General features: G+C 46.5%; 1 protein-coding gene across 4 annotated transcripts in view; it reads left to right on the plus strand.

Annotated features, from left to right (window-relative positions):
• The window catches only part of VPS35L (VPS35 endosomal protein sorting factor like), a 147,667-nt gene that overhangs the window by 83,450 nt on the left and 47,355 nt on the right, over positions 1–16,862 (plus strand). For all 4 annotated transcript variants that reach the window (XM_080681846.1, XM_080681845.1, XM_080681844.1 and 1 more), the window contains 7 exons: positions 4,083–4,136; positions 4,988–5,068; positions 7,619–7,681; positions 8,857–8,942; positions 10,037–10,117; positions 13,405–13,468; positions 15,668–15,766. In XM_080681846.1, the coding sequence (XP_080537972.1) occupies positions 4,083–4,136; positions 4,988–5,068; positions 7,619–7,681; positions 8,857–8,942; positions 10,037–10,117; positions 13,405–13,468; positions 15,668–15,766 (528 nt within the window). The remainder of the gene's footprint in view (positions 1–4,082; positions 4,137–4,987; positions 5,069–7,618; positions 7,682–8,856; positions 8,943–10,036; positions 10,118–13,404; positions 13,469–15,667; positions 15,767–16,862) is intronic.

A 16,862-nucleotide genomic window follows, 5' to 3' on the forward strand; every position in this document is an offset into this window, starting at 1 on the left:
GCACATGCTCGGGTAATGGGCTCAATGCCTGGTAAGGGGTGTGAAGGAGGTAGCTGATCAGTGTTTTTTATCTCTCCCTCTCCCTTTCCTCTCTCTAAAAAGTAATACAAATACTCTTAGGAAAATAAGATATATGAAAGAAAGACAAAAATAATAACAATGTAATCGAAAAATAAAGGAAAGAATGCCCCAAAAAGCAAAGTGCACTTGGTCTTGGCAGAGTTTAGTGCCTCCTGGTTCCCTTTGGATCCTGCTCTGTTGTGGAATGAGGCTGTTTTATATTCTGTGTGAGTCCCTTGGGAGGTACTTTGGTGCTAGCCCCTGTCTGAAGCTGTCCATGTTTGGCTCTCAGCAACTGTTCAATGCTTCCAGTGATTCACGGTTTGTCTGCCAGCTCAGGCCTCGGCTGCACTTCGAGAGGCCAAGCTGCACTCTGGGGCCAGCTTGTTAGCCATAAGGGGCCCAGGTTCAGTCAGCAAACATCCTAAGTCCCCTTGGGGTTCTCCTTCTATCTCCTCTGCCTGCCAGCCAGTTGTCAGATTTAGCCACTGAAAAGGCTGCTTCTGAAGGGCTTTTGATGGAATTGGGAGAATGAGGCCACTGGGTGCTGTTCAGATAGATGGTGGGTGTGTTCCCCTGCCCCAGAGCCACACATCTGAGTCTCTCCTGGAATATTTCCCTGATGGCAGGGCAGTGCTCTTAAGTGCAGACCTGTGGGGTCTGCTGCCACAACCTTTTGCAGTGGGGGTTCAGGATCTGAAGAAGAGGTCGATGCACAAATGAAAACACTAGACAAGAAATGTGAATTTAGAAGGTATGGGGGGCCAGGTAGAAACCTCTCTCTAGAAGAGGCACCGAAACCTGGCCTTGTCTGCTTTTTATACAGTTTTAGATACACATCTTGCCCTCAGTAAAGCACGCAAACAGGTAGTAGACAGAGTGTCTCAAAGGGCAGTAAAGATCATTAAGGCTCAGTAAACATCTACTTCAAGGCTATCAGGTCAGGAAATTGCTTCCAGCCACCGCTATCTCAGCATAACCATGGTGCTTGGTGTTAGCCCTGCTAATCCTCCACTCTATGACAGTATTGGGAAAGCCCTGGCTTCCCGCAGTCTGCTGGAAGCCAGGAGTTCCTATTAGCTCTCTTGTGAGGGAGAAGCACCAGTGTAGTTTAGTTCCCAGCACTGTAGGGAGAATGGCTGCCCCCCAAAGTCAGTCATGGATGCCCCCTGAGACTGCCCAGAGGTAGGCTTGGCCTCAGCTGCAGGCTCCTCAGCAGAGGTCGAGATGCAAGGTGGGGCTAGCAGGCTTCCTGCAGGTGGGTTGAGCTATATCTCCAAAGTGGGGTTTGCCTTTCCCCAAGCGGCTGCTGTTTGAAGGGCTTGGGCATGTCAGGAGAAGTGGCTGCTGGGGTATGGGTGGGTAGGTGGGGATGATCAAGCTCAGTCTCCCAGCCTCCATTCCTCTGTCTGCCTATCCCCAACCCCAGCCTCTCCTCAGGCAGCTCCAGGCGCACTGCTCTCACGCACCAGCGCCTCATGTGAGTGGCTGAAGCGAAACCCTGTGCTCTGGTGTTCTATTCTGCTTTTCAAGTGGCTTTACCTCCAACCGTCTGCCTCTCTCCCTGATGGATAGGAGCTACCACCTTTCCCGGCTACACGTTAAGGGGCCACGTCTCGGCTCTAGTGCTCTGGGCTGGGGAGCCCAGCCTGGGTCCAGGCCTCACTCCTCTCAGGGATCCCCCCACCCCAGCCTGCACCTGTGAGAGCAGCAGCCCCTCTGACAACTGCTGTTTACCTAGTCTTCAGTTGTTAGTTCCAGGTGAATGTGCCCCCATTTAGTTTTATTTCTGACTAGGGGTCCAGTGCACAAATTAGTGCACCTTAAAAGGAACTATGGGCTGCGAGGCTGCGGTAGGCACAGGGGCCCATCCTCTGTGCCCATGCCTGGCCCCTCCCACCGCGGCCCCCGGTCCCCTGTCTGCCGGCAGCCCTGCTCCCACCGCCACTGCTCCCACACGCTGACGGCACCAGCCCCACTTGCATCCGCTGATGGCGCGGAGCGATTGGGGCCAGCGCCAGCAGTGGGTGTGAGTGGGGCCGGCGCCATTAGCGGGTGCAAGCAGCACTTGCTGCCCCGATCACCCCTCAGGAGCAGGGGGAGGTGGAGAAGCCCTCAGGGGTGATCAGGGCCGGCAGCCACTGCTTGCACCTGCTGATGGCACCAAGTGATTGGGACTGGCGCCGGGCACCGGCAGTGGGAACGAGTGGAGGCTCAGGCTCCAGCTGCAGGTGTGAGTGCCCGGTGGGACCGTGGCACATGGGAGCAAAGAATTTTCAGTAACCACCAGAGGCTTGCCCAGATGACAGTGACCAGTGCCCCGCCTTGGTCTGGCACCCCCGCTCACCTGCTCCACCATCCCGCTGCGGCCACCGCACGCCATGTTCTGCACATGCCCCCTGGTGGTCAGCGCACATCATAGCAACCCGTTGTTTGGTTATTCTGCCCATTCAGTCTATTGGCATATTAGCCTTTTATTATATAGGATTTGGTTCTGGGAGGAGTTGCAAGAAGGATCCACCTACTAGGCTGCCACCTTGAAAACTGTTCTTCAGGCTTTCTTAACTTTTACATCAGGAACACGCCAGCTATGGCCTATAGTTTGTTTTTTAAAGGCAGGAAGCCTGATTTTGAAAAATCACATTTTCGGCAATTCTGAAACCTTCAACCAGATCTGCCCACCACTGAGTGTGGTGGACTTCCTGCTACTGTCTTCCCTGCCCCTTGATTTTTCCCATTGTTCAATCCTGGTAGAGCTTCCTGGTTTTCTGTCTTGGTCCGGGTAGTTTTGTCAATCAAATGTTGCTGCCTTAGTTCGACACCAGTAGGAATCCCCAGTTTGGAGTGCGGTGAAGAAGGAAACTGTTCAGCACCAACAGCTCAATTGTGACAGCACGGCTGTGGTGAAAGCCATGGCCTGTTTGATATCCCTGGGCCAGGCCTCTCTCTGGCTAGACAGCTCTGCTCCCTGCTGTCTGCAGCCTGCCCTGCACTGTGTGTTCCACTCTGTTCCTCTGAGATATCCTCAGTGTCTCACCTTTGGTGTTTCAGCTCCGATTGGGAAATGTAGTGTCAGTCTTTGCAGGAAAGGGAAAGTGTACTCCTAGAGCAGAGGGAATTGACTTATAGAGGCAGAAGTCCCTGCACCTGGTCCCTGATTGGTTCATCCTCACACAAATGAGGACTCCAAATCATTGCAGTTTATTCCAAAAGGCACTATCCTGATTGGTCAGAATTGAACTGCTCTGATTGGTCAGTGCAGAAGCCAGTAAGGATATAGCTGCATAGTTCTGATTGGATGGGGAAAGCCTCAGTCCTATTGGTTGAAATAGGATTCAAGCAACTCCTTTATATTTTTCTAAATCCTTACCTGAGTGTATTTTTCCATTGATTTTTAGAGAGAGTGGACAAGAGAGGGAAAGAGAGAGAGAAACATTGATGTGAAAGAAATACATCAATTGGTTGCCTCCTGCATGCACCCTGACCAGGGCCTGGGCCAGGAAGGACCCTGAAACTGAGGTACGTGCCCTTGACCAGGATCAAACCTGGGTCTGCAGGCCGACGCTCTGTCCACTGAAATAAACTGGCTAGGGCTCAAGCAACTCCTTTATAAAGGGTTGGCTTGGATCCCGGACTCAGTATAGGCAGGCAGTTCAGTGCAGAGGCAGGCAACTTGGTACAGGCTGCTCCCTGAAGTGCAGCTTGCTGGAGAGGCCCACAGGGAAATGGCTGCTGGGCTCTGCCTTTGAAATTTGAGCCCAGTTAGCCACCAAGAGCCCTTCTTAGTAGGTGTCTTCTTTCTCAGGGTCCAGTTTCAAGCAACTTACGTTTTTCTATAATTCACATCTCAGGGTAAAATATATCGGTGGGCAGAGTTTTCTGTAGATGAAACACTCTGGAAATTGCTACCAGTTGTCAGCTCTTTCCATTGTCATAGCTCGAGAAGGGCTTCGTATGTGATGAGCTTCTGCCATTGGTCTGCACGGGGTTCTCACTGAGGACGTCTTTGCTTTTCCCTGCAGGACTACATTGATTGCGCTGAGATGTGGGCAGAGTACACCTGCAGGCATTTCACGGTATGTGTGGCTGTGTTTTTGAAATAATTATATATTTTTTCATGTTTATTATAGTGAGTAAGTCTAGCTTAGGCATTTTACAGTGATAATTATTCTTAACTTATAAAAAGTCCATCCTTTGTTGTATAGTGTGACAGAGCATTAGTATGTGTGCTATAGCAAGAGGGTTCCCATGTGAATTTGGGAAAAGCTGCATTGTGCAAAGCTAAGCAGCTTTTCGCTATAAGATATGTTAGATGCTTATATGCTAAAGTCACAGTGACTTTCCATGGGGTCTAGCAAGCAGCAGTTCCCAAACACATTTGACTGCCATGTAATTACTGTCTAAGCACACAAACACACTCTTCCCAAGGCCCCGCCTGGGACCTCAGTTTGGAACATACTGGGCTTATCCAAGAGCAGAGGCTTTAAAACAGGTAGAACTGGGTTTGAATCCTATTGCCAGACTTATTTACTTTAAGCAGCAACAGTGAAGTGGGCATTGGGTCACCTGGCTTGTGGGGGCAAGCCTGTGCTCTTATACAATGTCAGTGCGCTTTGCAGCGCCGGAGAGGGACTTGGCGGGGGCAGCAAGTGGCACCATCGATTTTCCCAGCACATAGGGAAGCAGGGGCCTGGGAATGCCCAGAGCCTGTGGGAATGGTGCTTCTGTCCTGACGTGGTGTGGACAGAGCCACTGTGAAGCTGTGATATGGGAGGGATTTTCCCCTTCTAATATTTTCAGCAGAATATTTGAAACTGTTTTCTGGATGATGTGTACTATATTCTGAACACGTCAGTCCTTTTCTCCAGAAAAATGGTCAGTGACTACTCTTCAGTGTCTAATGGGGGTTTCGTTCACTTCCCATTAGAAAAGAGAGGTGAACACCGTGCTGGCTGACATCATCAAGCACATGACTCCAGATCGCGCCTTTGAAGACTCCTACCCTCAGGTACAGATGTGCATTTCCCTTTCCACTGCTGGAGGTTTTCTTCAGTTGGATTAAATTGGCATGTGGCATGGGTCACACCAGAAAGTCAGTGATCCTAGCTCTGTCATACCCTGACCTGGTACCTTTTACTCTTGTGCCTCAGTTTTCTCCTCTGCAAAATGAGGATACTAATAGTTCCACCCTCAGTGGTTGTGAGGAATAAGTGAGGTGTGGATGGGAAGCCCAGGAACTCAAGTAAGGTGTCTGTGTTTTTCAGTTAAACTAACTTTTTATTTGGAAATAAATTAAAGTGTGTTGAAAAGTTGAAAGAATAGCTTGGAAAAATCCCATTATTCCTTACTCAGATTCTCCAGCTATGAACATATTCCTTATTTGCTTTATCATTATCCTTGTGTGCACACACACTCATATGCATGCAGATCTTCTCTGAATCGTTTGAAGATAAGTTACACACATCTTACCACTTTGCCTCTAAAGCATTCAGTGAGTATTTAATTCCTAAGGACGAGGACATGCTTCTGTGTAACCCAGGGTAGCGGTCAGCTTCAGGATGTTAACATTGAGGCATCACAGGGTCTACCGCAGGACCCCTGCTCCTGTTGTCGCTGGACTCAGTCATACCCTGAGAGCAGGTTTTTCTCCCTCCAGCACCGAGTCCAGCTCAGGATCACATACATAAGGTAACTTTTGATCAAATTAAGATTTTATTTTTTTTTTATTTAGTAACATGATGTTCAGGCACTTACTGCCTATGATCGATTTCTACCTTCACTTAGTGTAAGAAAATGAGTTACATATTCTTGTAAGAATTTTAGAATTCTCACATTTTGCTAAGACTCACCATTTGCTAATTAAAATGGTTCATCATTACAATTTATTGAGCAGCCACTACTACGTGGCATTTTTCTAGGTGGGACATAAACAGTATGTTGCGCACGCAGGTCTTGGTGAGGGTTGTGGAGTGAATGTGTGTGGGTGTGGGTGTGGGTGTGGGTGTCGGACTCAGGCACGGATGAAGAGTGGTGTGTGTGCATTAGAATTTTTGTTGAGGAAATTTTGGTAAGACCTTGAGTGCTAGGGTCCCAATTAATTGAAAACTTGAAGTAACAATGATTTTAATGTGGCCCATTCCTGAGAGAGACTGGAATTAGACTGGACTGTGATTCTGTCCTATCTAACAGCATCTTATAGCAGGGGCCCTGAGGGCAGCTTGCATTCATGACATCTGCCTGTATTGGTCGTGAGCCCGTGGACTGAAGTGGCCTTCTCTTACTCCAGGCCAGGGGTAGGGAACATGCCTGGTAAGCCTGGAATATTTCTTGTGCCAGAAAGAAAGGACGCACTAAAAATACTGACCGGGTATAGGGACCTGAAAAGGACCCAGAGCAGCTTGGAAGGGGCCCTTGTGAACTCCCAATATGAACATCAAAAACATAAGGACAGTGGTGGGTTATAACCCACTGACTAAAATAGAGATCCAGCGGACTTTCTAACGATGAATAGAAATAAATAGATGAAGGGAAAGAGGGGTGGGGTGCCAGTTGAGAAATGTGGAAGAAATGGTAGAATTTTAAGAAAATCACCATTTGCAGCCAACACTGAGCAGATAGGGATAGGGATATGGGTGATGGATTAAAGTATTATAGTCCCATCACTGTTCACTTTCCTGAATTTGACAGCAGTGCAGTGGCGGTGGGGGGATGCATGTGTGACTGCACTTAATTTAAAACATTCCTGAGCTAAAGGGTTTGTTGCTGTGGATACAGTTTCAGAAACCGTTTTCACCAGACAGTATTGCAGTATCTTCATCTTTTGCTTGACTGACCTAAAAAGCTACTTAATTATGAAATGGGAGCGTACCTCTTAATACTGTTTCTAGCATGAGCAATTTCCTTTGTAAAGGATTTGTAAACAGGAATGTTTTTAGTAGAAACAAAGTATCTGTCAGTGAATTTCTCTTAACAGTAATGGGGCAGGCAAGGTTTGTGTTTAATTTAGAGGCGGCTACTTGGGCCTCTCCTTCCTGGCGAGGCCGGTCAGCAGCTCTGTGTGCACTCAGGTGCAGGTGGTGGACCCATTCCCAGGGCCTGAGGCCCAAGCCCCACCCTCCTGGAGGATGTGACCTTTGACTCCTGGCAAAGTCAGGGAATAGTCAGGTTGGGCTGTTTTATGAATGAAGTTCTATGGGACCCAGCCACATCCACGGTTTGCCTGCTGTCCCTGGCTGTCTTCTAGCTACAGTAGTGAGGCTGTGTCTGGTGATGCCTGTGTGGCTACAGAAACTTCTACTCCTGGATAGTCATAGCTGACTTTCGGAGGACTGGAGGGCAGGTACCCGTACCTGAACCATCCCTTTCAGTCCTCACAAGGAGCTAACTGCCGCCTTGCTCTGTCTGTTCCAGAGCAAGACACTGTTTCCCAAGGCTCAGTCCTTCCCAGACGTTGGGCAGTCCAGGGTTCCCTTCTTGGGGTTGGGATTGCAAATGATGCAAGGGTGGCCTTTTAAACATACCCAAGTTTTATTAAATATGTTTTTTGTTTCATATTCAGCTTCAGTCGATAATTAAGAAAGTGATTGCCCATTTCCATGATTTCTCAGTGCTCTTCTCAGTGGTAAGTAACACTCCTTAGTTACTTGTGGAAATTTGTATCTGAGTCAGAGGTTCTCTTAGTGTCTCAATCATTTTTCAAGGTGCCCTGGGCCAAAAGAAATGCTTAACGGTTCTCTTCATAAAGTAGCTACGTCTAAACAGCTTAAGTATCGATGTCATCACAGCTCAACCAGCAGTTGAAAAACATGATGCGCCCTAAACTGAAAGAAAATATGACCTGTAGTTCATCATTCCTTAACTACTAGAATGTGTGCTCCAGCAGGCACCACACTTCTCAACCCTGGAGCCAAAGTGGACATCCTCTTCCTCAGTGAATTTCACATGGTACTTGCTTTCATCACACAACCTAATGTTGAAACTGAAATAACAGTTGCCTCAGTGCCTGACAGCTGAGATTTATTTTGTTTCCCTCAAAAAGTTAAAAACTTCTGAGACGTCCTGTCAAGTCTGCTGCAGTGCACTGGGCTAGCGCGACCTCGGCGCCTGTGTACCGTGCCGAGGGGAGGAGTCCCCATTCATGTACACTCACAAGACGGCAAGCTTTTGGTCTTTTCTTTATTTAAAAATAGAAGCAAGATGCCATAGCCACTCTCTGAACAACTCTGAGTCCTTTCTTTGCTTGCCAATGCCACTGTAAAAAGGCTGAAGCCTACCTTTCATTTTAGCACACAGAAAGCTTATGGTCACCTAAATGTTGTCTAGCCCTTGCCGGCGGGCTCAGTGGTTACAGTGTAGGCCCCTGCACCGAAAGGTTGCTGGTTCTGTCCTCGCCCCCGTGGGGACATGTGCTGGGGGCAACCAATTGATATGTCTCTCACATCGATCTTTCTCTCTTTCTTTCTCTCACCCTTTCCCCCTCCCTCCCTTTCACTCTTTAAAAATCACTGGAAAAAATATCCTTGGGTGAGGATTAACAAAAAAATAAAAAGTAAATGTTGCTCAGATGGTACACCAAAATGTTAACTGGCCCCAGCCTGACCCCTGGGCACAAGGAGGTTGTTTGAATAGCAGTCGTTTCTAACCTTCTGGGTCACCTCCTGCTCTCGGGGGTCCTCGCTGATCTGCCTCAGAGACGAGCAGCTCTTTTACCTTCAAAGAAAATGACCCATGGGTTCCTTTTAATAATGTATATAAATAGCATGGAGGGTGCTTTTTTCTTTTTAAATTTTGTTTTAGGAAAAATTTCTGCCATTTCTGGACATGTTCCAAAAAGAGAGTGTGCGGGTGGAGGTTTGCAAATGCATCATGGAAGTTTTCATCAAGTAAGTATGACTTTGTCATTGAAAGCTTCGATTCCTAGTGCCTTTTTGAAACCTGTTGGTAAGAATCAGTGTTTGCCCTCCGGGGCCCAGGCCTGTGCATGCATTTCATGCCTGAGGAGCAGTGAGAGGGAGACCTCCTTGAGGAGCAGTCACACTGAAGGCTGTGCTTCGTGCTGAAGAAGACAGGAGCGTGGCCATCACGTGCGTTCACTCAGATGTGCTACTGGAAGGAGCAGGCTATTATGGACTAACTTAGGGAGTAACGTTTTAAAAGATAAAGTCGTATTTATCAAGGTACCAGAGCTAGAAAGGTTTGCATCGTCTCTGGGTAGATTTGTGATCCATTTTCAGTTTAGTTTCTTTAATGTTATTAAATCCATTTCCCAGAACTGTGTACTGCTGGTGGTACATGAAATAATTGTAGATGGTCCATGGAGAAGAGGTTTTCATTTTCATTTGTGAAGTTGTATATATTTATTTTAGCGTATGTTAGATAATATATAACTAGTGCAGTCAGTGATTTCATGTATATTATTTTTTAAATATTAAGTATGTAGAGTTTAGAAAATTGAGATAGATGTTGCTTGAATATATGTTTTAAGCTTTCCTTGTGTTGTCTTCCTAAAAGATTAATTCCATATGCTTGGAATAAATACACCAACTTTACTTGCATAAGGGTTTGTTTGATGAGCTTGTCCTTTTATATTATTTGAAAAATTCAATTAATAAGTGCTCCTGGCAACTAACACAGTTGAAGATAGGTCGTGAGCCACTTCAGAGAGTTCAAGAAACATGATAAAAAAACAAAAACAAAAAAACCCCACAGATTTGCCCTTTGCTTGTATTAGGAAGTGTAGCAGTTTGACCAGGATTCTACAGTTACTAGAAATTACAGTATGTGGAGAAGAGCAAACTTGTCGTTGAAAGAATTAAGAGAAAATTAGAACATAGCCCCTCACTGGTGAACTGGGCCATGGTCAGTGCAATCGATTTGCTGGCTGCTTCTCAGATATGTATAGTCGATAAGAACCAAATCCATGCTTTCCCTGTCCTCAGGGGCACAGCTTTCATGACTGTCTTCAACTGTTTCCCAGGCATCAGCACGAGCCCACCAAGGATCCGGTCATTCTGAACGCCCTCCTGCACGTGTGCAAGACCATGCATGACTCCGTGAAGTAAGCTGCCACATCACATGGGCTGGGTCTCAGTGCCACATGGCAGTACATGAGGGGATGGCTGCTGGAAGCTGCCACTGTGAATTCTATTTTATGGGGCTATTAAGTTTCTTGCCAATGAGGACTTTCCACTCTAGGAGAGCAGCGAGGCTGAGGGTATCTTCCTGAGAAAATGAGATGGCATATGTTCCTTATAAAGGAAATTTAGGTGAGGAAAACATAGCCTTCACATGTTTTCCTCATTATTAACCAGTTCTTTAAAGGCACCTGCAATTGTTCATCCTTCTTACATAAAGGATGTTATTTGTTCAGTATATTTGAGGCTGAGACCTACCCACCGGCCTTACTTTGGGTCAAAAACCAAATGATCACTCCTTTGCTTTCTAGCCTGCTCCCCACCCCACATTTCTGTTTGACTACACTTAAGGCAATTCCTGCTTATCACTGAAATTTTAGTTCCCAAAGAATTTTTAAACAAGCAGCTTGATTTACTGGAAAATGTTACAAGCACTGAGAAAATTGTTTTAGAACTCAACCATCAATAAGAGGAATTGTACTTATTGTTTTTCCTCTAAAGATTTTCAGAATCTTTATTTTCATGATTTTGTGCTTTCAACTTCATGGGCAGTTATAAAAATAAAAATATCAACACTTTTAATAATAAATGGAACCATTAGATTTTAGTTGGACAAAAATAAAAATAAAGGCACAGAAAACATCCAGAAAGACACTTGTGTTAGTAGAATATTGGCTTTTGGCTTAAATAAAATAGGTTGATTTCTCTCTTGATAAAAGTATGAGACCAACAGGTGGAGGTATGATAGCTCTGCTTTAGAACATCATCCAGGAACCCAGGCTCCTTCTGTCTTGTTGCTCTGCCATTGCTCTGGGTGTTGTCCTTGTCTCCTGGTGGAAGCTGGCTTACCTTGACTATGTCCATGCTGCATTCTGCAGGCTGTAGGCAGCAGCTTTCTTTTAGGGCAAAAGTTGGAAGGCTCTTCAATGGACACAGACACTGGGGTGGTGGGGGCTTGCCCGGGGTGGGAATGGCTTGGGGGGGGGGGTTGGTGTCTATTGGGGAAAAAGGAGACATACATTGAGTGGCCAGATTATTAGATCTCTGAACGCATAATAATCTGGCCACTGAGTATATATCCTATATAATAAAAGGCTAATATGCAAATTGTCCCCTCGACCAGGAGTTGGACCAGCAGGCAGGCCAGCCAACTGCCCATGTCCCCTCCCCCTGGCCAGGCTGGCCGGACCCCACCCATGCAAAAATTCATGCACCGGACCTCTAATATATATATAGATACACACACACACACACACACACACACACACACTCTGAGTGGCCAGATTATTATGCATTCAGAGATCATAATAATCTGGCCACTCAGTGAATGTAAAACTGTAGACAATAAAAACAAAACAAAACTTGGAAGGCTCTTAATTGCTTGCTTTCACATCCCATTGGCTAGAACTGTCACATGGCCATACTTAGCTGCAGAGGAGACTGGGAAATGTAGTGTATTGGAGGGTGTTTTGCAGTCTCTGCCAATAGTTAGTTATCTTTCCTAGAGCAAATCAACAAACAAAACTCTTGGTTCCTGTTTTCTCTGGGCTCTTTTTTCAGAATAAATCAGGGCCCTATTTATAAGCTTTACAACAGTGGTTCTCAACCTTCCTAATGCCGCGACCCTTTAATACAGTTCCTCATGTTGTGGTAACCCCCAACCATAAAATTATTTTCGTTGCTACTTCATAACTAATTTTGCTACTGTTATGAATCGTAATGTAAATATCTGTGTTTTCCGATGGTCTTAGGTGACCCCTGTGAAAGGGTCGTTCGACCCCCAAAGGGGTCGCGACCCACAGGTTGAGAACCACTGCTTTACAAGTACAGTCTAAACCAGCCATGGGCCAACTACAGCCCGCGGGCCGGCCCGTTCGGCTGTTCTATCCGGCCTGCGGAGCCGAAAGAGCGGAGGGTTCTCTTGCTCTCCCCTCCACTCCTTTACCAGCAGCAGTGTTAACATGGCAACGTCGGGAAACACGGCCGCAGCTCCTTCTTCTGAGTAGGTGGATTTATATCCGCCCATTCAGTAGAAGGAACAACCTCTCAGTCTTCCAGAGGCTCCTTGTAATGCCCGCGGACGCGTCCCCCGACATCACCCTGGGAATGCGTAGACACATTATCGTGGTGATGTAGGGAGACACACCCCTGGAGAGCACAGTATCAGAGCATTAACTAAAAAGGAGACCAACAACACTGTTCCCACTGAAGTTGATGTTTTAAAGACCAAAAACCTTTCAACCCAGTCTACATTGCCATCTACATCTATGTCCCGGGCATAATTTGGAAGTTGCACTAAAGAAAATATTTAATTTACTGTTTACACATTTTGTTCTTTTCTATTTGTTTTAGTTTTAAATTATTTTATTATATTTAAGTTTAATTTGAAAGGCTTTTGTACCTTTCCTTTGTTAGGCAATTTTATTTTGCCTTTGCCATCTTCATTATAAGGTATGTTATTGTGCTATGATTCCTCCATTTTTTGAAGTTTCAAATTATAATAATTAGTGTTTACATTCTTCTTGTTAAAATGTTTGAAATGAATAAAACTATTGAAATAAATAAAAAAAAAAGACCGTACCCTTTTATGTAATGATGTTTACTTTGAATTTATATTAGTTCACACAAACACTCCATCCATGCTTTTGTTCCGGCCCTCCAGTCCAGTTTAAGAACCCATTGTGGCCCTCGAGTCAAAAAGTTTGCCCACCACTGGTCTAAACTATGAAGCCCTGACATTTTCTTACACATGTATATTTGTATTCAATTTGTTAATAGAAGAAACTGAGTCCTGTGATTTACTTTAAGATCCATCCCCAAAATAAGATATACTGACAGATGGAGAGGGAAATAGATGGTTATGTGATAAAGTAAATAATATAAAATGATAATGGTAAGATCTTGATGGGTGGGTATAGGCTATTCACTGTAAAATTCTTTTCAACTTTGCTGCCTAGTTTGAAATTTTTTATTATGTTGAATAAAAGTTCTCTGAATTACATTTGAAATGGAACCTTTCTGCCCAAATTCCAAAGAAGAAAAAGTTACCACTAATAAATGAATTTTAAGAACAGCAACTTTGAGATGTGAAACACTTGTAAATCTAGAAAATGCAAAATGTTGTTACCTGTTAAATTGCTCAGTTCTTATATATTTTTCTTTGGAAGCTCGTTTATCACCCAGTGTTAATTCTGTACCTTGTTGATTTCAGTGCCCTCACTCTGGAGGATGAGAAGAGAACGCTGGCCTGTCTGATTAATGGATTTGTAAAGATGGTAGGTATTGAGGACGGACTCAGCGGACTTGGAAAGGGATGTAATTGTTTCTCTGTACTTGGGTGGACGAGTTAGCATGTTCCTTGATGCTTCTCGTTCTTATTTAGATAAGATGAGGCTAGAAAACAGATCCCATTAGCCAGGCTCCTGGGGCAGAGAGCACTAGGACAAACTGGCCTCAGGGAAAGTCCTGGGGAGAGAGGGGGGCTTACTCGCTCATGTGACAAAGATTCTGGAATGGAGCCCCTCAGAGGAGCTGCTGGAGGTGGGAACCTCTGTGTGTCTGCAAGGCCTGCTGTCTGTGTGTCTGGTCGTGGCTCTGCTCCCAGTGCCCTCCTAGGCAGGCTCACTCCCCACAAGAGCCCAGAAGGAAGGGTCCCAGCAGCTTCATAAGATTGAGTCCTTTGGATGGATGTGGGCCCATCCCAAACAAATGGCTGCTGTGGGGGAGAGCAAACACGACCGGCCGGGCCGGGGAGACTCGCACAGCCGGGCAGCCCACTTCCATAGCCAGGAGGCTCCCTGACACTCCTGCTGTCTGCCATGGGACAGTGAAACGCGGCTGTGCACACGTGTGCCTTCGCCTGTTACCCGCATTGTGGACAGTTCACCCCAGGCCTCAGTGTTTCATTAATCCCACAGTTCTGTCATTGGCTGGGCCACTGGGCTGCTCCGGGGGCAGGGTGGGGCCTCAGTGCTGGCTGAGGTGCCTCACTTCTCCTCCGAGTGACCGCTTTCTTCCCCTTCTCCCATCATTCAGCTGCCACAGCTTTTACCTGGGGGGGCAGACATGGGGCCGCAGGGCCTAAAGGGCGCAGGTTCAGAAAGGGCAGTGAGTCGCAGGACGGCCCTTCATAAAGCGGGGAAAGCGACTCCACGTCCGGGAGGAAGAGTCCTCAGGGACCCTGAAATGCCCAGCAGCATGGGGGTTACTGCAGCTTTCTCTGGGATCACTCACTGTGCATCCTCGTCAAAACAGCCCTGCCTTTGTTCTTGGTGCGCAGAGCTAACTCCCAGCTGCCACCAGTGTCCCGGTTTAACAGGCACTCGAGACCAAGGCTGAGATGGGAGTAACTAGGTCACCTTGAATTAACTGAGGAAATGTGTCTCATCCAGCAGCAGGGCCAGCTGATCTATCTGCCAAGCGCTGTGGGTAAAAGACCAATTTGGATTAAGTTCAGGCCATGTTAGGAAATGTATCTATGGCTTTGAGCCCTTGATTTATATGTCGGTCATGTGGTCTTTATCTTTTTATGGCTTTGTCTGAAAGCCGCTGAGTTATAATGGAAAAGAATATGAGGAAATAAGATGTGAAACCTGGTAGCTACAGTGGAAATAGCAAAGTTAAACTCCTGGACCAGAATTATTGCTGTAGCAGTCAGTTTGTCCTACTAACCAGCTAGTCATCAGTTTGGAGAAATGGGAGAAGGGATTTGTAATGGGGGAGAAGCCTCCATCTGTGGCTCTGGCAACAGCGGCCACTGAGGTTGGGAACCCCATCAGGGAGCAGGAATCCCGGCCAACGGCCCAGGCTCCCTTTGTGCTCTGAAAGGCACAGCTGACAGAGCTCCAGTGCTTCCTCCCCAGCTCTCCTGCTATCCGGGGATGTTCTGTTTATATTTTGAGATTCTGTGTTTTATTGTTTGTTTTTGTTAATCCTCACCTGAGGATATTTTTTCCATTGCTTTTTAGAGGGAGTGGAAAGGAAGGATAGAGAGAGGGGGAGAGAGAGAGAGAGAGAGAGAGAGAGACATCGATGTGAGGGAGACATATCGACTGGTTGCCTCCTGGACTCACCCAGACGAGGGGCAGGGAATGAACCTGCAGCCCAGGTACATGTCTTTGGGAATCAAACCTGCGACCCTTATGTGCGTAGGCCGATGCTCTGACCACTGAGCACCACCGTCCATGGAGGTTCTGTTTCATACCCTTCAGCCTTTCTGTGTTCTGCTCCAGTGCCCATGTTATGGTGATGAGGTGGCAGTAGTAACATGTCAGCGACATGCTGAGAGGGGCATTGTGGTCTGGTCAGAGTATATCCCAGTGCGTGTGTGTGCGTGTGCGCACGCGTGCTTGCATGCCCTTCCCACCTAGTCATTGGTGGCTCGTCATTTCAGCACCACCCCGCCCCCCCTCCCCCCGCCAAGCTCAGGCAAAGCCTGTTCAGCTGATTGTCAGCCTCTCTCTCTTTGATTCTAGGTGTCCTTTGGTCGTGATTTTGAGCAGCAGCTAAGTTTTTATGTCGAGGCCAGGTCGATGTTTTGCAATCTGGAACCTGTTCTTGTGCAGTTGATTCACGTAAGGCTTTCCGTTCATTCATTCTCAGCAAATGTTTATTGATCATCTACACGCCAGAATCATTTAACCTGGAATTCCCCTGGTCCTGAGGTGTGGCAGGCTTTTCTCAAAGGTTGATGCAATCTAGAACTTACTGAAATCTTTGAGTGGATTTTTTGTCCCCTTTTTCTCTGAAATGTGTTTATTCTCGTTCCTGCGTGCCAGCAGCAGAGGCATGAGGACTGGCTGTGGTTGAGGAATACTAACCCCGGCCTTGCTGCCTCACCAGAGTGCCCACTTCCTTGGGACACGGCCTTTCCGTGACTTTTCGTGGTGCCCAGGTCAAAAGAAATCAGTGACATATCTGTTTATTCAACAGTTAGGCTCAGACTACTTAAGTATTTATGCCCTAACAACTTGATAGCCCTTTAAAACAATAATACGTGTAAATTTAAAAAATGTATATTTTTTATGTCATTCTTAATTGATCATAATTCCTTTCTGATGAAGTGTGACTGCACAGCCTTTCAAACCCCAGAGTTGGGGGGACACCACTACCTTTATTTTCTCTTCCACGTTGCCTTTTCCACATTGAGTTTTGCACAGCACTTGGCGTTTATCACACCCCAGCTGTGCAAAGACGCAGCCTCACGGTAAGGAATTGACTCTGGGCTGCCTCTCTCTGGGGCTTTGCCCAGTGCTCAATAATTGCTGTTTCCCTTAAAAAATAAAAAATAAGAGGTTTCCCTGTGAGTTTTCACAGTTTGGGAACCTAGGTCCAAACTTTTCACATCTGTGGAAAAATTCCCTAAGGCTGTTTAGTCACCTCACATGAATTCAGGAGGAGCAGCTGTATTATATGTGATTGCTGGGTGCCAGGCTGTGGAGCATTACTAAGCTTAACACCTGCATGTGGAGACTTCGTCTATGACACAGGAGGGAACCACCCGCCTCGCGGGCTGAGAGGGTTCGATGAGGCAATGGGTGCGCAGCTTTTCGGGCAGCACCTGGCTGTGGTACGCGATGCTGTGGCTGCTGTCATTACCTCTCTTATGGGTGTTGCTAGTATGGCGTAGCTGAATTGCATGGTTACGCTCAGATTTGGAAATTTCTCTTA

Source organism: Plecotus auritus, assembly GCF_963455305.1.
Source record: "Plecotus auritus genome assembly, chromosome: 7".
Lineage (NCBI taxonomy): Eukaryota > Metazoa > Chordata > Mammalia > Chiroptera > Vespertilionidae > Plecotus > Plecotus auritus.